This window comes from Callithrix jacchus, chromosome 6 (genome assembly GCF_049354715.1).
Source record: "Callithrix jacchus isolate 240 chromosome 6, calJac240_pri, whole genome shotgun sequence".
Classification (NCBI taxonomy): domain Eukaryota; kingdom Metazoa; phylum Chordata; class Mammalia; order Primates; family Cebidae; genus Callithrix; species Callithrix jacchus.
Window position 1 is genome coordinate 132,330,258 of NC_133507.1, and position 23,679 is coordinate 132,353,936.

General features: G+C 36.6%; 1 protein-coding gene across 4 annotated transcripts in view; it reads left to right on the forward strand.

The window, feature by feature from the left end:
* CPS1 (carbamoyl-phosphate synthase 1) overlaps window positions 1-23,679 on the forward strand; it is a 155,751-nt gene that overhangs the window by 120,505 nt on the left and 11,567 nt on the right. For all 4 annotated transcript variants that reach the window (XM_008999418.6, XM_054257904.2, XM_035305601.3 and 1 more), the window contains 9 exons: window positions 1,335-1,516; window positions 6,998-7,192; window positions 7,603-7,670; window positions 9,460-9,535; window positions 13,410-13,487; window positions 15,890-15,997; window positions 17,593-17,682; window positions 19,446-19,616; window positions 22,053-22,127. In XM_008999418.6, the coding sequence (XP_008997666.4) occupies window positions 1,335-1,516; window positions 6,998-7,192; window positions 7,603-7,670; window positions 9,460-9,535; window positions 13,410-13,487; window positions 15,890-15,997; window positions 17,593-17,682; window positions 19,446-19,616; window positions 22,053-22,127 (1,043 nt within the window). The remainder of the gene's footprint in view (window positions 1-1,334; window positions 1,517-6,997; window positions 7,193-7,602; window positions 7,671-9,459; window positions 9,536-13,409; window positions 13,488-15,889; window positions 15,998-17,592; window positions 17,683-19,445; window positions 19,617-22,052; window positions 22,128-23,679) is intronic.

Consider the following 23,679-nt stretch of genomic DNA (forward strand, 5'->3'; position numbering starts at 1 on the left):
TCCATCAAACCCTCACCCCTGCTTTTTTTTTGAGACAAGGTCTTACTATGTCACCTAGGCTAGAATGCAGTAGTATAATCACAGCTCACTGCAACCTTGAGCTTCCAGGCTGAAGCACTCTTCTCACCTTAGCCTCCCTAGAAGCTGGGTCTATAGGCATGCCCCATCATATTTGGCTAATTTTTTAATTTTTACTTTTTGTAGAGATGGGATTTTTCTACATTGGCCAGGCTAGTCTCACACTTCTGGACTCAAGTAATCCTCCTGCCTCAGCCTCCCAAAGTGCTGAGATTATAGGCAGAAGCCCAGCAAACTTTTTTATAATGGCATTAACCTATTCATGAAGGCTCTGCACTTATGACCTAAACAACTCCTAAAAGGCCCTCTCTCCCAGCACTGTTGCACTGGTGACTAAGTGTTCCAACACATGAATTTCAGGGGACACATTTAGACCATGGCAGTTTACTTAGAGCCAAATAGCCTGACCATTTCACTAGCATCTCCCTGTCTCCTCTCTGGAATGTTTTTTCTTCCTTTTCAAATTTTACCTAATTTATGCAGTAATTCTGCCTTATATCAGGATCCAAAGAAGACTAGTAAAACTAATAATCAAGTGTGTGCTTACTTGATAGTGAGCATTAATATGCCAGTACATTTGAATAACATATTTTGACAAGAATTTTTAGGAAACAATATCTTAATGCAAAGAATTAGTACAAGTCTGTGGACTTTCAATTCTGTGGCATCCCAGTAGATGTGATATTTTAGGCCATTATTACACTTCAGATTTCTTTATAGAAGGTCACTCACTCTGCATGGGTGGCCTTGTCAGGTTTAAAAGGATATGCTTGGAAAGGATAGGACTTTCCAATCAATCAAGATATGTTGGAGCTGCAATGCACCTCAGGGATTATTAGGTTCAGCCCTCAGACAGCAGATTAAGTGGAAAGACTGAAAAGGAACTCAACTATCCTGATCACTGGATTCACTATTTGTGTGTATTGAGGTCAATATAGTCACTTTGAATTTCTTTTCAGTAAGTGAGGGTTATTTTTATCATTAAAATTGCCCCCCATTAAATTGAGATTACCTATTGCAGAATTTTGCATATAGGACAAGCTAGCACTTCCTTGCTGTTTAATTAGTCCCTATTTTTCCTACTACTAATATAGCATGCATCATGAATTTGAAATTTATATTTTTGAGTTTAAAAAATTGAATGGAAAGTCATTAGCTTCCTTAGCCTGAACTGACTGGTGCTACATTTCTGCTTCTGTTTGTGTTGTTACTTCGTGCTTCTCTTACCCCTTTTGCCAATCTCATTGTCTCTGCAGGCAGCAGTGTGGAATTTGATTGGTGTGCTGTCTCTAGTATCCGCACACTGCGTCAGCTTGGCAAGAAGACAGTGGTGGTGAATTGCAATCCTGAGACTGTGAGCACAGACTTTGATGAGTGCGACAAACTGTACTTTGAAGAGTTGTCTTTGGAGAGAATCCTAGACATCTACCATCAGGAGGTAAGAAAAAAAACAGAAGAAAAGAAAAAAAGAAGATAGATGTATGCCGTACACACTTTATATATATGTATTCAGGCATGTAGATTTATATTGTAATTCCTCTTAGAAGAAAGAGCTGCCAGTGGCATCCATTGTCTTATTTTATAGTAAAATTCTGGAAAAAAAATTACTTTATTCTTATATTTTTGAGCCCCTGGCACAGAGTCATTATTTTTCACATAAAGTTTACTTTTTCTAAGGGTTTCAGCTAGATTGAAAACTCTACTTGTAACATGTACCAGATCCATATTAACTAATACAAAATGATCCCTCATAAATATCTTGCAGAGTGATTTAATTGGTCATCTATACATACAATAAACAGCTTCTTTCTAGTTTGTATGATGTGGTTTAATGATGAACAGTTCCCAGAAAATAGTCAATTGCTCACAAAAGACCAGTTAATTCCTTGTTCCAACAGATGAAGCTATTAGTCTTCAGTTTAAGATCAATGAGCTCATTGTGAATAATTTTGCTTCCTTTATAGCTTTCCCTTTTAGTTGCTCCTCCATTCCCATCCCAATATTACTGTCTTCACTATGAATTCATGTGATTGCAGATTACTATAGAACTGTAGAACAAATTAAATTTTCTTATAATAAAAAAAACTACTGAAAAACTTTAGAGTGAAGTCCAGTAGTTATGCCTTTGATGTTATTACCGTTATTATTATTTTTTACTAGAAAATCATCTCTATGTGGAAAATATGGTCAATTAGAAGACAAAAAGTATTTAATGGGAGCCAAAATACTTAAATTTTAGTTTTGACTGAAAACCTCATTGATTTCTTCAAGCTACATAAATTCTCTGTGCTTTATTTTTAATAAATCATGAGTGTAAAAGCATGCTACTTGCAAATACTGTGAAGTTAAGAGTTTATGGTTGAAGTCAGATTATAAAGTATAGTGCTAGAATAATGTTATTATTTTACTATTACGAAAAAAGTAGACAAGTTTAGGAAGGATGTATAATCATAGCTGTCTACTTGGGCCTGGCCTACTAATCCTTTAATAAAATCGATCCATTAAATAGAATATATACCACTTTTTTTTTTTTTTTTTTTGAGACAGAGCATTGCTCTTGTTACCCAGGCTGGAGTGCAGTGGCGCGATCTCGGTTCACCGCAACCTCCGCCTCCTGGGTTCAGGCAATTCTCCTGCCTCAGCCTCCTTAGTAGCTGGGACTACATATATACCACTTTTTAGACCTCTCTTACATGGTTGTTTCAAAATGACACATTAATATTCATTTCAGATAGATAGATGGGCATCAAAATAAGTGCATCCTAGAAATATTTCTTCAAGACCCTGTAAATCCAGGTTCAGTATGATAGACAACTATAAAAACAGATTCTTATCTTGAAGACGTTAATAATAAAACTAATATCTGTTATATAAATGTGAAAAATCAAATACTCATTTAAAAATATTAAAGAGCATTACAGATGATAGCAGCAGGCATTTTCTGTTTAATTATGTCCTTATGAAATGGTTTAAGAAAAGATGAAAAACTTCTATGACTGCTTTTGGATGCAATTTTACATGGTTTTTAATGAGATTCATTTACTAAAACTGAAGTCGGTATTACAGAAAGAAATAAATTGGGCCTTTTGGAAACTAATTGCTATTTAAAATATTGTATTACTATGTATTAGGAGGCAATTTAAAATATGTTGGAGGACATAATGTACATATGTAAATGTAGACAATGGTATTTTTGTCACAAAACAAGTTAAATGAATGAATTAATGACAGACATTAATTAGTGATAGGCAAAACCTATCAGAGAGTGGATGTCTCTAGAAAGAATTGAGGTTCATTTATAGCATTGGGTTTAATTGTAATTAAATTTACTGCCTAAAATTTAAAACGTCTTTTACTAAAATGTAAACTAGTAAACCATCATCCTTCTCATTGGCAGGTATACATATAGAATTTTATAAATTGGAGATAATTCATAAAATTCCAAAACCAAAGCTGTTTTTAATGAGGCAAATATTATTTCTGTTAGTAAGATAAATTTTCCATTTGGCATTCTGTCTATAGTACATCTGATTTTTGCATAAAAATAAGGACTAACTAAAGTCATTAGTGGCCAGGATAAGTTAAGATATTCTCAAATAAACTTGAAATATTTCTTTTTACTATTTTTTCTATTGAAAATAAGTTTCTGGTGTGATTGAAACTTGGATATTGTTTCTGAAATATTCTCGTGCAATGGTAGCTGAGTGATATCAGTTGTCCATTTTTAAAAAATAAACAACTTGTCTATTTAAAAAAATAGACAACTAAGACTGGTAAAAAGGCTGCAAACAGATCTAGGTATGATTAATGGAATCTTGGGAATCCAATGGAATTTTAGGCCTATTTTGAAATCTATGAAACAATATTTGAAATTTTCAATATTTTATTTCAGTAGATTTCTTGAAACTATGCAGGCATAGTGGTTAGGATAAAGATGATATTTACCTGTGTGGGATACCAGGTTCTCATCCCTATGTCCCTACAAGTCCCATGATATTTGGTGTTGGATCAATTTATATTGAATTATCCCATAAAACTGTGCTATATTAACGTCATCCTACAAACATGTTCTCATACTGAATTTCTCTTGGCGTTTGGGCAAAACCTACACTACACCATCAAACTGTTACTCTAAAAGATTCCTGTGGACATGATTTGTCTTCCCAATGATGATCTCTGATTCTGGTGGCCAGTGATGAGAATTCGATTTTGTGCTGAAAGCTTTTCTACCACTTAAAAAAAAAAGTTTTGAAATAGCTTGTCTCTTATTCTCTAAGATTACCCCTAAAACCAGCCAGAAAAGTCAAGTTAGCATAAAATTCTAATATTTAGTATATTACTTTCAGCATGGCTGAAATTATGATCTATAGAGTTACGTTCAGGCCAGGGATGGTGGCTCACACCTGTAATCCCAGCATTTTGGGAGGCCGAGGTGGGTGGATCACTTGAGGCCAAGAGTTCAAGACCAGCCTGGTCAATATGCTAAGACCCCATCTCTACTAAAAACACAAAAAATTAGCTGAATGTGGTGGTGCATGCCTGTAATTCCAGCTACTAGGGAGGCTAAGGTTGCAGTGATTAAGTGGAAAGACTGAAAAAGAACTCAACTATCTTGATCACTGAATTCACTATTTGTGTGTATTTAGGTCAATATAAGTTTGAATTTCTTTTCAGTAAGTGAGGGTTGCAGATTAATCCCTTTAATCCCTTTAACCCTTTAACCCAGAAGGCAGAGGTTACAGTGAGCTGAGATTGCACCACTGCACCCCAGCCTGGGGGACAGAGTGCGATTCTGTCTAAAGAAAAAAAAAAAGAATTGAGTTCATATACAAGCTCTGTACATCTATTTTCTGTAAAAGAGATATGAGCAAGTCACTTCACCTTCACTGAGCCTCAGTTTCTTTAGCTATAAAATGGGGACAGTAAATAATCACCTCAGAAAAATAGACAAAACAGATAGTCCAGGATTCTAGCAGCTATTATCTTACTATTGTTTTGAATTTATTGCAAAACAGAATTTTTAATTATTTGAGAAGCAGAAATGTCTTTAAAAAAAGTCAATTTAATACAGCTAATTTGAAAAATGTTGACGTGTTTATTGAAGCCTTTTATTACACTTTACACTCCTATTTAGTCTAATTGACTCAAACTTTTGCTTATAAGTGGCTACTTCTCCCTCAGTTTAAAAAATTATCTTAAAATCCTTCATATAAGAGATTTCTTCATATCCATTTAATGGAGTAATTTGTTTTTAAGCCTCTAAAACATTAACGACACTGCTGATAAACCAAACATATTAAGAAAGTAAAAAGATTATTGCAAAGAGAATAATTCTTTTTAAAGATTTTGCAAAAATTTATATTGAACATATTTTAAAATGATAAAAACAGTTTACACTTATGCAAAATGGTGGATTATTATTTTCAATACTGTTTACGATGCTTTTAAGCACTCAATTGCAGGGTATTCGTTTAGTCAGTATTGTAATTGCTCTCATTGGGGAAAAATTAGCTTCATCCCTATAAGAGCAGTTCAGAACAATTTTAAATAATGACAAAATACATTTGGCACATATCTATCACTTTGGCAATTCTACTAATATTCATTAGTGGGTCATTAGGACACACACAAATTGTGCTAAGCTCAATGGCCTCTCAGGTAATATACTATTTTTGGTGTTAATAATCATGTCTTATTTATTTATACACTTATGGTATATAGGTACATAAGACCTTTAATGTTTATTATCTTGTTTAATCTACGTAGAAACTTTGTGAAGTAGGCAGGTATTATCCTAATTTTCTAGATAAGAAGACTAAACTTTAGGGGACAGTTCAATCTTCTTGTCTAGAAAATTAGACAAGAAGGGGTGGTTGGTGCACAGAGGGAACCAAGATAGGAGGGACTTTAACTGCAAATCTGTTTCCTCACTGTCTCACACTAGTTTACCCTCACTACGACACCACCACCCGTCTTGACAAACTGATATTTCATGGACTATTTTTTTTTATCTTGAAGTTTTGACTGCTAATAGGAGGTTTGGGCTTATGTAAGAAAAATCTATAAATCAACATCTGAAATAAGGCTAAAAATTCCGGCACTGCTTGTAAAGCAAGTAGGAAGGCAGTAGGAACTAAAATCAGTTACTAGGTACTGTAGACAGGTACCAAGGCTGCAGCAAAGAAGAGGGGAAGGTGGACTATGTCATCAAAGTGGGACCTGAGAGCTAGACTGGACTTAAGGGGTAGTTTAAAGGTTAGATAAGCTGGACAAGAAGAGAAAGGAGACAACAACCAGGGAAGTTTCCGTGGTGCAGAGAATTTGCTAGTGGGAAAGTACCTAATTGGGATAATGAATAGTCTTTTTTGAGGCCAAGAAGGGTGTTAATAGATAAGACTGGAAAGTCTTAAGTGGCCCTGGGAGTCAAGAGTTTATATTTTATTCTCCAGGCAATGGAATTTTTTGGAGAACTCTGAGTATGGAAGCAACTTGATGAAGCAGTCTTGCTTAATCTGATGTGAAGTGCTGGGGTGGAGGTGTACAGGAGAAGGGAGTGTTAAAAGGAGAAATCTGTATTGAGTTAGGAAATTCCAGCAGTAGTCCAGGAATTAATTGATTACAGTGTGGAGTACATGGCAAACATTTATTGGCTTGATTTTCTTTTCCAAATGCCACACATGTGAATGTCATAAATGATATTCTTGTGTACTTGTATGGAAATCTTGCACACATTTTAGCATCTAAGTACCTGGACAGTCAAAACATTGTGGTATCATTTAATAGTATTCATTGTTAGGAGAGATGGAAATATCACAATCAAGTTCAGAATTATCAGTAAGGAAATAGAAGCAATATTAGCATAGTTGTCCATTCATAATGAAGTTACTCCAATGGCTGATATTTTGAGTGTCTTTTCCAGGCATGTGGTGGCTGCATCATATCAGTTGGAGGCCAGATTCCAAACAACCTGGCAGTTCCTCTGTACAAGAATGGTGTCAAGATTATGGGCACAAGCCCCTTGCAGATTGACAGGGCTGAGGATCGCTCCATCTTCTCAGCTGTCTTGGATGAGCTGAAAGTGGCTCAGGCACCTTGGAAAGCTGTTAATACTTTGGTAAGGAGAGAAACAAGTATCTATTGTTAATGTTCTATTTTGAAGATCTGTAACCTGAATGTTGACTCTTGGATATGTTAACTATAGGGCAGACAGAATGCATACACTTAGTGAATTTACTTAAAGTTGTTGTGTATCCATGATTGCAATTAAATGCTGATTATATATTGTTAGCAGTATTCTCATTAAGATTCAGACAATGAAAATAATTTCAAACCAGTTTTGAAGAAGATTTGATATTTAGAATTAGAAGCTGGGAATTTTATGTGTTTCAATGTCCAATTTACATTTTAATGGTGTCCTTTGAGAAAGAAGAAGCTGTGTTACCACTTGATCTAATGATACATTCTGTAATTTTATTGCGTATTTTAAACTATTTTTACATTTTTGTTATTGTTTCTATTAATTAGAATGAAGCACTGGAATTTGCAAAGTCTGTGGGCTATCCCTGCTTATTGAGGCCTTCCTATGTTTTGAGGTAATGCTGTATATTGTTTTCCAAAACAATGATTAAAAAATCGGGAGATACAGAAATGCATGCTGTATGCTAATAGCACTAGGATTCTATGTAGAGTAATTTATAAATCCATTGACAATTTCCACACCATCACAGCCAGTTCACGGAGCAATGTGTGGTCTTCTACCTTAATGCTTTCCCTTCAGGGAGTGGCCAAAAGTAGAGACTACAATTCTACATCTAGAAGTGTAGTGTAAGGCATCTCCTTACCAATCTGAGAGAAAGTAGCTTTATATTATAGAACAGGACAATTAAAAAAAAGACACACACAAATTGAGGTATCTCTCGCCAGCATGTTTTCTGACACCCAGAAATGACAGCTTATCTTTGACTACTGTCAGGACCTTCTGACAGTGCCTTTGTTTTAAAATTGAGTTTTTGAGATCAGATTTTTTAATAGATAAATTATAATGGTAAGGAACAGGGACAGTGAGGATCTTTTATATTAAACTTTAAAACAAAGTTTTATCATAAAAGGAGAAGTTGTGAATTATCACTTTCTTCAGATGTTACCACATGTAAGAAATGACTTCACTAAACAGGAGATAATAAAACACAATTTGCTGTGCACAATTTGAAAGTGTAAATGGAATTTGAGATGGGTCCTTTTAAAATAATGAAAAATTTCAAACGAGGTGGAAAACTTTTTATTTAAATGTCATTTTGTGTAAATCACAGTCTAATAATATTACCTCTGAGGAGTTAATGTAAATTAATTTAAACATGCACACATTTAAGGATGAAAAAAACAACTTTGACTATTGCATTTCTTTTTGCTTTTTTGCAATCTATATCTTTGTTCCAGTTTCATATACTCTAAATTATAAGCATTATTGCTGTAGCCTTCCTCTCTTAAACAGATGAAGCAATTGAAAGCTCTTTTAGCAGAAATTTGTAATAGGATGATAAACTGGTGGGTGAAGGATATGTAAATAACTTGACTATGTGTACATAGATCAAAACATCACATAACACCTCATAAATACATGCAATTATTATTTGCCAATAAAAATTAATTTTAAACATTAAAAGAGAAATTTGTAATAGTATAACAGAGGTAAATGCAAAGTAATATTTTTCTTTTTTGCTTTCTGTTATTCCTCTCCTGTCCTCCCAACCTGTTTTGAAAATGTTGAAATTCAGAGTAAATTGATTTCAGATGGCATTATTTCTCAAGTATTTAAAAAGAAACGATATAGTTGAAAAACTTTAGTCAGATAGTGTACATTATATTAGCAAACATTACTTTAAAAATTGAATCATTTGTAATTTAGTTGAGGGAGTAGCATAACCTGCTTTGACTACATAGCAGGGTTAATTAAGATCAGCTGTTGATAATGAGCTCTGAAGAAACAGGTTAGGGAAATCAGGTTCTGGACTGAATCCCATTAGGGTTTAAGAATTACCTGGAACCAGCAGAGTGTTAATATGGTAAATCAGAAAGGAAAAACCGTGGAGAAGTACAGTTTCTAGAGTTACCAGGGTCCCTTTGGGAATTAATACAGGTTTACCCGCGCCCCCGCCCCCCACCACCTGCCCCACACCACACCACATTCTCCCATCCTCAGCTTTGGCAGTTTTATACTTTGGTTGATTTTTCTGATTAAACGGAGTAAAGTCTCAGTTTAGCAAAAGGCACTTTCTCATTTAGCCTGGGCTGGAACTAGAGGTTGTCTGGAACTGTTCCGAGAACCAATCAAGTCTAGTGCTATCATGAACCTGACCTGCTTTTGTCCCCCTTCCTTTCCAGTGGGTCCGCTATGAATGTGGTATTTTCTGAGGATGAGATGAAAAAATTCCTGGAGGAGGCCACTAGAGTTTCTCAGGTAGTGTCCAATTTTTTTGTAGTGACTTTTATCTCTTAAATACCACCTTATTTTGTATGCTGTTTTCTTCTCACACAATATGTAAAAATGAGTTTTCTTTTTTCCTCTTCTACCCTCTAGTCTCCTATATATAAGAATGAGAAAACTTAGAAGCATTAAAATTATAACTAGATTTTTAATCTAGTTATAGTTATAGATAGTTATAGATTTAGATTGGTAGATAGTTATAGATTTTAATATAGATTTTAATAATATCTATAACTAGATTTTCATGAATTAGATGCTGGACAGGGTATTCCTGGAATTCCCAGTCTCAAGGGCTGCCCAACCATGCTCACAATTAACAAGTGAAAGCTTTCTTGAATTTTAATTTTCACATCTGGGGACTTTGCCTTAGTCAAACATACAACTTTAATAGTAAGTCCCTCAGTCAACTATTTTTTATTTATTTTTGTATGTTGGCACATTCAATTTGTGAGTCAATTAAAGCTTTTCTTATTTTGTGGCAACTCCACCACCTTCCTCCACTGCCCCCAACTATTACTTTCTCCTTCAGTGTTACCTCAGCATGATCCATTTAAGATTTACCCAGTGGAGTTATTGATCTTGTATGGTAGAGGATAAAAGTACTGTTTTCCTTTTAAAAGCTTTCAAAAGCTTGTTGGGGCTTTTTTCTTTTTTAAGAGGGGAACAACTCGTAGAGAAGAGTTTGATGTTAGGCAAGTGGAATTTGGAGGGAGGAAGAGTGAAATCAGGAGCATTTCAAAGAGTAATAAAGAGTGTGGACTGTTTCTGCACACATGATGCTAGATCCCTGTTCTGCGTATGATAGTTGCTCCCCAAGGATGTTTGGATAGTAAAGAAAGCAGATAGGAATAAAGAGTGAGAAGAAGCAAATAGTATAAAAAAAGAAAGCCAGGTAGATTTTGAATTCATGTTTGTTTGCAAATCAGATAGCTGAGAAGCGAATCTTTCCAATGGGCCAGTTTTCATTAATGGAGTGAGACATCAACTGTCTTCTACTCTATTTTATTCCCTGCTAGGGGTCCTGCCACGCAGCCCTTTTCAGAGGCCGGCAACTGTGCTTAGCTGGTCTCATGTGAATGATGAAGCAGGTGTCCCCTCTTGTCTGCCTGGAACACTCTTCATAGGATCTCAGTACATTTTTAAAGTATTTTTTCATTAGCATATGGATAGAACCCATATGAGACCAAAGTTAATAATAGAGATGTTGTCATTGAATACTTTCAGTGCAATTCTTCCTATCTAACTACAGCAGCATCTGGGACACTAAATTCAGTGACTCCAGAGTAAAACCAGCCCCAATCAATCAGTAATCTATGTATGCATTCACTTATTTATAGCACCTGTTATACTCTGGCAGTCTTCTCAGTACCAGAAATTACACTCATGAAAAGAAAGATATGGTCTCTACTGTCACATAGGACTTCTTTTTGCTAGGATCAACAGACTTCAAATAATTACAATTAAATATAATGAGCAATGAACATTGCAATAGAGAAAATACAGGATGTTGAGGGATAGTGTGAAAGGCTTAGGGTCCAGTCCCTGAGGAAGGGACTTTTAAATTGATGCTTGATGGTTGATTCAGAATTAACTGGGCAAATGGCTTACATTGTGGAAGTAAGAAGGAAGAAAGGAACAGGCCTAAAGGTGAGAAAGAGTAGGGAGTTTCTCAAAACTGATAAAGCATTCCTTATGTGACTAGGACATCCAACATAATGTTGATTATTAATGATGGTACAGAAGTTGTCAGGGACCAGATAAAGGACACTTTATTGGTTGTTATAATGAGTTTGAATTTTAGTCATTTTTTTTTCAAAGATTAGTATACTACAATACATAGAGTGAATTATGGGGCAAGACCAAGTTCATGGAAAGAGGTAAGTGAGTGGTTGCTATAGCTCAGGGTAGAGATGACAATACCTCAGACTGGAGTAATGACACTAAAGATGGAGCGCAATAGTAAGAATGCGCATTGAAAATAGTAAATGAATGGAAGTGGAAAGTGAAAGAGGATAAAGAATAACTCCTGAGTTTTCTGCCTTGGACAACTGGGTGGACAGTGATGACACTGAGATAGGGAGCACTGGGAAAGGAGAAAAGTCTAAAGGGAGGAATTATATATATATATATATATTTTTTAATATGGAGTCTTGCTCTGTCACCTAGGCTGGAGTGCAATGGCACAATCTTGACTCCGCCTCCCAGGTTCAAGTGATTCTCTTGCCTCAGCCTCCCGAGTAGCTGGGATTACAGGCGTGCGCCACCACACCCAGCTAAGTTTTGTATTTATAGTAGAGATGGAGTTTCACCGTGTTGATCAGGCTGGTCTCAAACTCCTGACCTCGTGATCCACCAGCCTTGGCCTCCCAAAGTGCTAGGATTACGGGCTTGAGCCACTGTGTCTGGCCAAATTTTTAACCTTTTGAATGTGAACTGCCTGTGAGGAATCCAAGTGGAGATGATTTAAAGGCAAGGGTTATTATAACAGATTTGGAATTGAGGATCAAGATCATGGCTAGAGTTAAAGAAGTCAATATAGATTTTGAAATAAATAGCATATCGGGGTTGGTTTTTTGAGACGGAGTCTGTTCTGCTGCCAGGCTGGAGTGCAGTGGCAGCAATCTCAGGATAGCACATCATTTTAATTGAAGATTTGAGAATCGAAACAATCACTGAGGGAGAGAGTATAGAAGAAAAAGAACAGCTAAGACAGACAGTAGAGAAATACACACATTTAAGGCTGAAAAGGGAAGAAAAGCATCACGAATGAGCTTAAGAAAGAAGCATGAAAATGTAGTTTACAGATACCAAGGAAGAAAGTGTTTTTCAGAAGGCCAGTCTTGTATGATGCTGCATTGCATGACAGTGGCCAGAAGGGGTTTGTGTTCAGAGGAAAAGGGATATTCAGAGAAGGATTCAGGGAGGAGACAGCATATGACCGAGGCCTTGAAGGGTAAGTTGAGATTTGAAAGATAAAACTGAGAAGAAAAGATAGAATGCATGTAGGAAAAAGACTCATGGAAGCAAGTACATGCAGGGCTTGGTGAGAAGACAGTGGCCCAGGTTGTTTTAGCCTATGGTCTAGAGAAGAAGGCATCTAAATGCTGGAGATCTTCCCTCAACCTCTTCATTTCGTCTGGAGGAAAGCAAGTGGGATTCAGGTTGTAGAGGGCATCCCAACCCCGACATGAAGGAAATGAGTGTGGACACTTCAAGATGAGAAGGGGGTCTGAAACAGCCAAGAAGAGGATGTTTTAAGATTAATTTTAAAAAAATACTTGATTTTACAGTTGCAAAGCTCATATTTTAGAAGTGGCATAAGGCAAATCAACTCGAGGCAAAGGATTTTTATCTTTGGCCCAATAAGACCAAAACAAAATGCCACTCTCATTCTGAGTTCTCCCATAATTCTCAAAGAGAGACCTGATTTAGGAAGTTGTAGTGCTTAGAAAAGATAAGGTAGAAAGAAAGAAATATTCTGAAGCAATAAATATATAATTATAAAGTAGAGAAAGATTCATGATTCTGGTAGCAGAGAAATTATTCTCCTTCCTCCTTAGTCCCGTCTTCTCTCTAATTGGCCTGGATGGCTATACTTGAGAACTCAGAACTCATGGTCAGTTTGCTGAGCACTCAAAGTGGGAGAAAGACCCTCTGCCTCACTTTAAGCAGAGAACGACCTTGTTCTTATAACACAGATTAGGTAATAAGTTTATGTAGTATATTCAGCCTTCAGCGTTTTGCAAGTATTGCCCTGATATTTATAATACTTAAGGTACATGGCTTATTGACACTACATACATACTGTTAGCTAAATGTTCTGCTCCCCTGTTTTCCTTTGTGACAGGAGCACCCAGTGGTGCTGACGAAATTTATTGAAGGGGCCCGAGAAGTAGAAATGGATGCTGTTGGCAAAGATGGAAGGGTAAGTGCTGTATTTCCATCTCCTTCCTTCCTGCCTTCTCATCATGTTTTTCTTTAACTATCTTGAAATATTGACAGGTTAGAATTCATGATATCTATAAAATAGGTCTCCAGTAATAGTGGAGAAGCTGTAAAAACAATCAAATTCTCTGGCAATTCAGTTGAAGTGTCATGGGTATCAAATTTCCTATGTTTCACACTGTTAGAATTTCTCTTTGATGATATTCAAAAGTAATTATCATCCTATACTCATCATTCCTTTTAAATAGATTTTTCTCTCTCATTTTCTTTTGTCTGTGGCTTTCCTTTTATGTTAATGGATATTATGAAAATATTCCATACTTTTTCTGAAGTTCCCAATTGAATCCTGGTTTTTCTTCTTTCTTCATTTCTCACCCTCCTCCCTTTTTATTGGGTTAATAAAGGCAAAGCCAAAAAGAGTAAAAGCAGATAATATGAAATTGGCTTACCATATCACATCTTATATTTCTAATTCAAGGCATACCTCCAACTTCAAGGAGAAATGAAAACACGAAGAATGTTTTACTTTAGTTTTCTAGTTTATTAATAATGCATTTATGATTTCTCTTCAAAAGTAGGAAGTTATGTTGTAGGGAGTCTATGCCATTTTACTTGCTTTAAGGAAAAATAAAAAGTTAGCATTCATCTTCTGCTTTGCAAATACTTCAAAACACTACTGAAGATGTTGAATCTTTTCAGTTTCCTTCCAGATTAGCAGTTCAGAGTAGATCTTGTAATAAAAATTGTAATGGTATCTACTTACCACAGAATCGCATAATCCTGAGTTGAAACACCTTTAGAGATAATTTATTCCAGCCCTCCACCCTCCAAGATAGAAATTTTCTTTACAGCATCCCTGGAGGGTGGTCATTTATTTTCTTTTAAACACTTTGGTGGTACAAAGCACAACACATTGTAAGATTATATATTGTAGTCACTTTTTTTTGACATCTCAGGTATTCTTTACTTTGAACTAAGGTCTGTTTCCTTGGAACTCTTATCCCTGACTTCCTGAGTTTCAGAGCAAAAATTTAATCTCTTTCCTTTTCAACATCTTAGGTTTGAAGGTTGAGATATAAAATAAGAGGAATGTGATACCTATATAATATGGAAGTGGAGAATGTGAGACTGGTCTAGAGACATTTGTACTTTCTCTAATATTGTACTGGTAAAATAATCCTGGTCTGTCGGCTTTATTTGGCTCTAGGTTGCCAGGACATGTACTTGCCCTAAGGTTTTCTCAGATATCAACCATTGCACATCATCCTGTACTCCCTCTTTTGGAGATGTTCCTAGTTAATCACATAGTTTTTAAATTGTCATGCTCAGAAATGGGCATAGAACTGCATATATTATAACTGTTGCTGAGCTCAGTGAGGTGAATGCCTCCCCTTTTCTAGACACTTCACCAGAAAATGAGCTATTATTTTATAAATAAGCTCTTGTAAAAAACAAGCTCTTACTTATATGTGGGCTCTTTTATCCTTACAAACATCCTATGAGCAGGTACCATTGTTATTCCTATCTTACTGAAACCAAAGCTAAGCAGTTAAAGCACCTTGCCCAGGTCACAGAACAGAAGGATGGAAACTCAAATGTTACCTTTTTTTAAGACATTTATAAATCTGATAAGCAAAACTCCTATGTAATTTATTTAGTCTTTTATATCCACCCAATTATTCTCTCTTACTCTCAGCTTCATCATTTCCCAAGGATACACATATTATTAACATATAGGTTATACAGTGATTGAGACCATTGACTTTGGAATCTGACAGATAAGATGCAAAATTCTAACTCAGTCACATACCAGTCACATGAACTTGAGTTATTTATTATTACATTGCTTTTGTTTCCTTACTTCTAAAAAGGGACTAGAATGTTTTTCTTTTGCCTCCTTCCTCTTTCAAATTTCCATTTAAAGATCTCTTGAAGAGATCTTTGAGACTTACTTTTAGTCCACCTAAGTTATGCCATTTACCTAGATAGATATTGAGCTCTCCCACCCTCTTTTCTTTCTTAGTCCCTAAATGATAAAGATAGTTTCAGTGCTTTTCAAATGATATCGTTTCCTCCCCATTCTTAAAAGTCAGTATGAATTGGTTTCATTTCCCACTTTTCCTATTACTTATATTCATGCTAATCATGGATGGGGGAGGTAAGCTCTCAGCCACTCTTAGCTGCCCCTAGAGGCAATCTCTTACTGCGCAGGAGGCCTGGTTAATCTAGGTGCAGCACTTTCTGCTGCGTTCATCAGCAACGTAGCAAGGGAACTGGTCCATGCTCAGTGCATCTGTTAGGACCAAAGGAATTTGTGAGGCATTAGCTTCCTTGAAGGAGGTACCTGAAAACTCTTCCTAAAACTTTTTTTTTTTTGGCCAGGTTATCTCTCATGCCATCTCCGAACATGTTGAAGATGCAGGTGTCCACTCAGGAGATGCCACTCTGATGCTGCCCACACAAACCATCAGCCAAGGAGCCATTGAAAAGGTCATAATTTATAAATAAAAGTGGAAGGGAAAAGGCAACAATAAGAAAAAAAAGATAAGCAGCAGGTTAAATTTAATGACGAGGGCAACTTCCTTGCTCTCAGTCACCTACGTATTCTAAAGATAATTTTCTTCACTGCCCTTTTGAGCCCCTTCGGTTGTATGCGAGTACAGGGGTTCTCAAACTTGATGTGCATCACAGACACTTGGAGAGTTTGTTAAACAGATTGCTGGACTCCAACCCCCAGTGTCCGATTTCATATTTCTGGATTGGGCCCAGAATTTGCATTTTTCACAAGTCCTGAGGTGATGCTGTTAGTCCAGGGATGGCAGAGAACTGCTGCTTCTGGGGATTCTAATGTTTCAGGGCCCACTCACAGGTGAGCAGCATCTGAAGCAGTGCTTCTCAGCTAGGAGTGGTGAAACAGGTGTAGATCAGTCACTTGAGAACCTTCTGGAATCTGTGCTTTTCCTCCTCACCCTTGACTTCACCTTCAAAAAGCGCTTTCTAGTATGTCTTGTATGAGCGCCCTTCGAGAGCTAGCCCTTTAAAGAACTTCCCAAGAATTATGACTCTGCCTTAGTACTCAATATGCACTGCTAGGTGTGCATTTAGAGCCTATCATCTCAAATAACCTTTCAGGAGGGCCTGTTAGTCTTTAGATATATTAGATCAGGCTCAGCTATTTTTAGTGAGCTTTCCAGTGACCCTGCCATCCGAATCTGGGCAGACCTGTCTCTCTGATTGTACACTGGGCTGGATTCTGAAGGTCTTTGTTCTAGAATATAGAGGTAGCAGGATACTTGGTAATAGCAGAAGCACAAAAGAAAAAAATGTCCTCGGATCTCAAATGTACTTCAGTTTCTCATGTCAGGATAAATGACCTTCAGAACTCAGGCTTTTCCAAGTCTCTCAGAGCTCAATGTGTCATAGACTCTGCTTCCTTTTATACCCAATTACATTGCCAAACCACTCTTGTGAGTGTAATGAGTAAGGAGGTCTTGCTTTTTGTAATCAATGATGCCTCTTGGCTTAGGGACATTCTGACTCTGGTTGAATACAGGGATTTCTGTATGTGACATGCAGGGCCTCCCTGCAGGGAAACACTGATTGCTTCCGAACATAATATCTACCCGTGTAGAGTCCAGGGCAACAGAAAACCAACATAAAAGAAATCTCTGGTGTCTTTGCAGTACCATGTAATTTCAGGGCCTGTACCTCCCAGCAGGTAGGTCATTAGATTGATACAGAGGTGGGACTGCAGTTTCTGGTGCTAAAGCAACTAGACTGAAAGGATTCCATTTAACCCTCAAAGTAAAACCAGGTTATATAATTGTAGGTAGATAGGGGAATTTGGCAGAGAGATAATCCTATAAAATTATTTGTTCTTTACCCTCCTATTATTTTGTGACTATTTATTGCATATTATTTTAATAGAAGCCTAATAGTGCCCTCCATTATTATTAAGTAGATATATAGCTCTCTGTAAAGAGAAATTAAAGACATCTAAATTTAAGGTACTGTGCCTTTTAGAAGGTTTTAAAAAACTAAGATATGTTCTTTAGCACACTATATGATTATCCTTTTTCATTTAGGTGAAGGATGCTACTCGGAAGATTGCAAAGGCTTTTGCCATCTCTGGTCCATTTAACGTCCAATTCCTTGTCAAAGGAAATGATGTCTTGGTAAGAAATGTCAAGGTGCCTGAGAGGACACCACCACTGTGTTAGGTCATGTTGGTTTGCATCTCTCTGGTAATCTTCTCTGTGAACATTGAACACAGAGCAACTGGGCCCCCTGCATCTGTTTGTGTCTGAGTGTGGGATGATGCATAGCATATAATGTCTACCTTATTTGAAGGCCGGGCCTAGGTTCTAGGTGGCACTGATAAGTCAGTTACAGCTTTGTAAAGCACTGTGATACACTGGGAAGGTCACTGTATGCCACCTACAGTATAGTGTAGTTGGATACAGTGATACAGACTATCATAAATAAACTGCATGTGTAGAGTAGTCATAAATTCTGTATACTGAAATTCCGCTTTACTCCTTACCCAGAGAAGATAGCATTTGCAAAAAATGATAGATGAACTAGATTAGTTCTATTTAATTTAGTCTACTTAGTTTAGCTACTCAGTAACTGCCGTAGTCCGTTTTGTGTTGCCATAACAGAATACCTGAGTCTGGGTAACTTGTAGAGAAAAGGGGTTTATTTGGCTTATGATACTGGTAGCTAGAAAGTCTAAGATTGGAAAGCTGCATCTGGTGGGGGTCTCAGGCTGCTTTCATGGTGGAGAGTGGGAAGGGAGTGGGCGCGTGCAGAGGGATCAAAAAAAGTGAGGGAGAAAAACTTGGAGAAACCAGACTATTTAACAACCCATTGTTGTGGAAATTAATTTATTCCTATAAGACTGAGAATTCACCCCTACAGGAAAGCATTAATCTATTCATTAAAAATCCACCCTGTGACCCAAATACCTCCTACTAGGCTCCAGTTTCCATCATGGCCACACTGAGGACCAAATTGCAACATGAGTTTTAATGGGGACAAACTACATCCAAATCATAGTAGTAACCAACATTGATTTACCTCCTACTTAGTCATATGGTAGCTGCAAAATGTATTAGGCACAGGGTCTGCTCTCAAAAATCTTGTAGTTTCGTGAAGGCCAGGAAAAAGATAAATTTGAGGATAACTATAAGGCAGAGTATCATAGTTGCTAGAGGGGATGTACAAGGGAAATGGTATTGGAATTAGAGAGCAGAGCACATTTGCCAGTGCGTATGCATGAACATGTATTTGAACATCCTTATGCTCGATTAGGGGCAAATCATAAAAGACTTCAAGGTAGATTTTGTATTGTGAACTGGATCTTGCAAAACAGTTGGAATTTTGACAAGGTGGGGTGGTAGAGAGACTATTACACAAAGATAGAGCATCATCTGTAAAAATGAGAAAATGGCATACTTTTGGAGACAGTGAATAGTTCAGTTGAGTGAGATAATTTTCCTCAGTAAACAGTGGAAGGCAAACTGGGAAAGTAAGATTGAGGCCAGGAGAGTAGTATAAGATAAAGATAGTGAGGTCTACTGAAGCAAGAGGACAGAAGGCCTTAAGGGACTAGGCTTAATCTCATGCCAGTGGACATCCAGTGAAAGGTTTTCAGGAGGAATGTGGCCTTATCTGAGCTCTGCATTAAACTAAATCTGTCAGCAGTGCCTGGGAATGCAATTTGGGAAAAGGCATGAAAGAAAGATTTCAGAGTTCAAAGATACTGACTGAAAGCGTCAGGAAAAATCCAAGCAGTGAGGAGAAAAGAGACAGGATTAGCAAAACAAGAGCTGGTCCCCAGTTAATAACAGCTGGAAACCAGTGGTAGAGAGAGTATTAGTATTGTTGCTATTGGCTCTCAATGACTTCTTTTTCATTTTGAATTTTATCTCTTCAGGTGATTGAGTGCAACTTGAGAGCTTCTCGATCCTTCCCCTTTGTTTCCAAGACTCTCGGGGTTGACTTCATTGATGTGGCTACCAAGGTGATGATTGGAGAGAACATTGATGAGAAACGACTTCCAACATTGGACCATCCCATAATTCCCGCTGACTATGTTGCAATTAAGGTAACATTTTCAATAATTTATTAGTGATTTTATGAGTTCTGGTGAAATTAAAGGAACAATTTGTCATCAAAAATCGTGTTACATTTAAAACCTTCTAACTAATGGGTTGGACTAGGGATTTATGTTTCCTTTCAATAATGTACTGCAGTTGCATTATAGGCCACTTTATGTGAACTATTGTGCATTTCAAAAAATTTTTAAAAACCATCTAGAGCTGCATAACTTTAAAATCAAGTAGCTGAGTGAATTATAAGCTTTTTATGCAACTGACACATGATGGTGCTAGCTTAGCTGGTAAATAGAAATCCAGAACATACTTCGTTAGGAAAATGCTTGAATTCTGCTAAGTCTTCTGTGACTTTTGTAAAAAGGGTTACCCTGTGGGGTTGGTTAAATTCCTACCATGTTGACTACCTTTGCTTAGTCCATAGTTTCTTCAGTGGCACATATTTTTCATTTGAAAAATCAAGACAGCTATTGCTGTATATGGTGCTGTGAGGTTGTTAAAATTGATGGCATCTTTGTAAAGAGTGACCAGGAAAACTTAAAGTTTGTTCACTAATTTCCAGTACACATGTATATTTTTAATAATACCTTAATAATAAAGCCATTGTGATCTTTTAGCTGCATCAGTATGATGGAATATAATTATGGTCTTTATTTGGCTAGACAGGCATGAGGATTAGTGATATATAAACATATTTGGATTACTTAGATGAAGAACACAATGAAATTAATATTAATATATTTGTGTAGCATTAATATTGATATATTTATGTAACATTGACATATGTCTGATGTTTTCAAAAGGTTCCTATTCCCATAGGTACTAGTGACCTCAACCATAACTGTGTTACAGCTCAGACTTGGACTTCTGACTTTTATGATGGAAACTTTAAGTTGAAGCTGTGAATCAAAAAATCTTTATTAATCTTGCTTAAGCTGATAGTGTAGGATGCCTTGAATTTTATAGTGCATTGAGATGGAATGTGACTTGCTATGTTCGGAAGAGGCGTGGCATTTTATTCCTGGAGACAGGAAAACAAACATATATTGTTAAATCTTTCAGCAGAAAAATAAAGAGATTTTTTTTTTGAGACCAACAGGTAGTAGGCATTGAAAAATATTTTTTCACTGGAGAGTCTATATATGAATTTTAAGTTCATATTTCTTTCTTAATAGTTATAGGAGTACTCTTATTTCTTTTAATAAATTGATATATGTGTTTTTAACTAAAAATAATATTGATAAATAGATATGCATTTTTTTTTTGAGATGGAGTCTTGTTCTGTCACCCTGGCTGGAGTACAGTGCCATGATCTCAGCTCATTGAAGCCTCTGCCTCCCGATTTCAAGTGATTCTCCCTCCACAGTCTCTCATGTAGCTGGGATTACAGGCACAAGTCACTATGCCCAGCTAATTTTTGTATTTTTAGTAGAGACAGGTTTTGCCAGGGTTGGCCAGACTGGTCTTGAACTCCTCACTTCCCCAAAGTGCTGGGATTACAGGTAGATATCTTTTTTCTTTAATGCACTGTATCTTCTAGCTTACTCATTTCCTAGTTATTGTATGTAAATCTTAATTTTTTTCAAATTACTTATTCATTGTCAATCTTAATAGCCCTACTGAGGCTGGTGGGTATCAACGGATGGAGAAATAGGGAAGCTGAAGTGCAGAAATAATGCAACTTGACCAAGATGATCCAGTGAAATGACTTCCAAGCTAGAATTCCCATCATAATTTAGACTGGATGCCAGAATCAATGGAGGAAATGATTAAAATTCCTCCATATACCAGATAAGTGGACGTACAGCAAGAAACAAGAACTTGGTTCTTCATGAATTGCATTGGTAAAATAAATGAAATGGAGGCACTCCTATAATTCTAGTTCATATGAAAGTTCTGTGCAAAAGTGTTTCCAAGCAGAATGTTTTTCAAAGCTTTTAAGAAGTATCAACAACAGTTTAACGTCTCAGAAGTCGGCTTACAGACAGCCATTTTTGGCAAGGTGGCTTGTTGCAAGTTCAAATGATCAGAACAAGAAGAGGAATATTTCCAAAGCCTATCAAAGAGAAAAAAAAAGTGTTTGAACTCTGTCTGGAGAGACCAATGCCCAGTGGACTTTGAAATCATTCCAATAAGAATATGCATGGGCCAGATTAGAAACACTGGTCCCGACTGGTCTCAGGGGCCCTATTTACAGAATTATTTTGTGATTATTTAACCTAAGGTTTTGGCCAAGAGCTCAAGAAATTCTTGGAATGGAGTGTTAAAGCTATTTTTCAAGTTGGATGCTTGGACCCGAGAGATTTTTTTACATGTCTGTTGTAGCCTAAATGAATCCTGTGAGAGATGATTCACTAAATGTATTTATCCTCTCTTATTCATTGTCTACTTTTCCCTCACATAATTTTTCTCCCTGTGTTTTCTGACAGGCTCCCATGTTTTCCTGGCCCCGGTTGAGGGATGCTGACCCCATTCTGAGATGTGAGATGGCTTCCACTGGAGAGGTAAGTAATTAATAATCCATGAGAGTTTTCATTAAATCTACTTTGAAATCTATGGTTTTATGATTTGCATATGGTAAAATAAAGGGAATACAAACTTCTGCTATCAGAGTTAAGTCTCAAAGGGCTTACAAATTTTGAATTTAAAAAATATTTTACTTCTATTTGGAATAGGGTCTAAATTCTCATTTATAGTTTAACATGGGAATATAATACACGTGTCTCTAATTTATTTTCACATGAGAACATCTTCCAAGTATTTCTTTAGACATCCAAGTAAATATCTTCTTTGTCTTACTATTTAAAGGTTCTCTGGTCTCTCTGTAACAGCACCTCATCCTCTGCCTTGCTGCCATGAAATTAAATCATTTGATTTTTACTAGTAATGTGGAGAAATACAGAAATATAAAGATCATAGACCTAAACATGTGGAATCTTCAGATACATACAAAATTTCAGGACTACTTTGAACCTCCTGGGGAGTATCTGAAAACTATAATGGGACTGGCCACTGGATGTCCCTCTTCACTTGTGTTGGGGCTATGTCAGCTGAAGGTTTCTTTAAGACTGTGAAATGTGTTTCTTGTACAGAGCTGTCAGATTCTAGAAAGTTCTCTCCATGTCAGTGTCAGGACATTTTATGAATCACCTAGCCCTTGACAGACTTACTAGATACAACCTTCAGATTCTCATCAGTGCACATCCGAGTGGCAATCTCAGACCGTGAGCCATCATTGTTTCCTCCTGGTATTAAGGCAATACTAAAAGGAGAAAATACTTAATTGCAAAAAAGTACGTGATGTTTTATATGGTTGCCTGGTTACAAGCAAGATCTGTGATGAGAAGCCATGTGAGACAAGAAGGCAGGCAGTCAGGAATAAATGGCTGTCCTGTTTATATTTGGAGTCTTTGAAAGGCGACTCTTTGCCTCTTTCTTGCTTCTTTTCATTTAAAGGCAAGAAAATCTTTCTTTGCTATGTACGTTACATCTTCAGTCAGTTTAAGGAGATACTCTTCAGGTTCTTCTTGATCCCATGGTCACTACTACTGGTAATTCTGATTTCAGCTAGCCTAGAGATCAGATCAGAGAGAGATCTGTTTTCTCTCATGCTGTTTTCTTTAGCGTGACAAATTTGTTTTCAGTGCTTATGTTCATTCTGCCTCCATACATACATTATTGGAGTTATTGAAATATAAAAAAATGAAAAATTTAGCTCCCCTTTGTTATATTCATTTCTCAAATATAAAAAAGAGAATTCTTCTTCCATTATTTGAAAGAGTCATATTTCCAAGTGTCATAAAGTATAATATTACAAGGTCTGTTTTATGACTGAAATCAGAATTCTAGGTTAGTAAAATCTCAATTATGCTTCGAAGAGACATTTTCCATGTCCAAATGGCTTGTTGTAGGATTAAATAAACCTCTAGCTACTGATATAAGTAAGGGACATTTTATGTTTCTAGTGGTAAAATAGGGATGTTAGTCCTAATCCTTAATGGCACATTTAACTACTTTCTCTGGTTCTGTAGAAAATTGTTAAAACTTCATCTATGT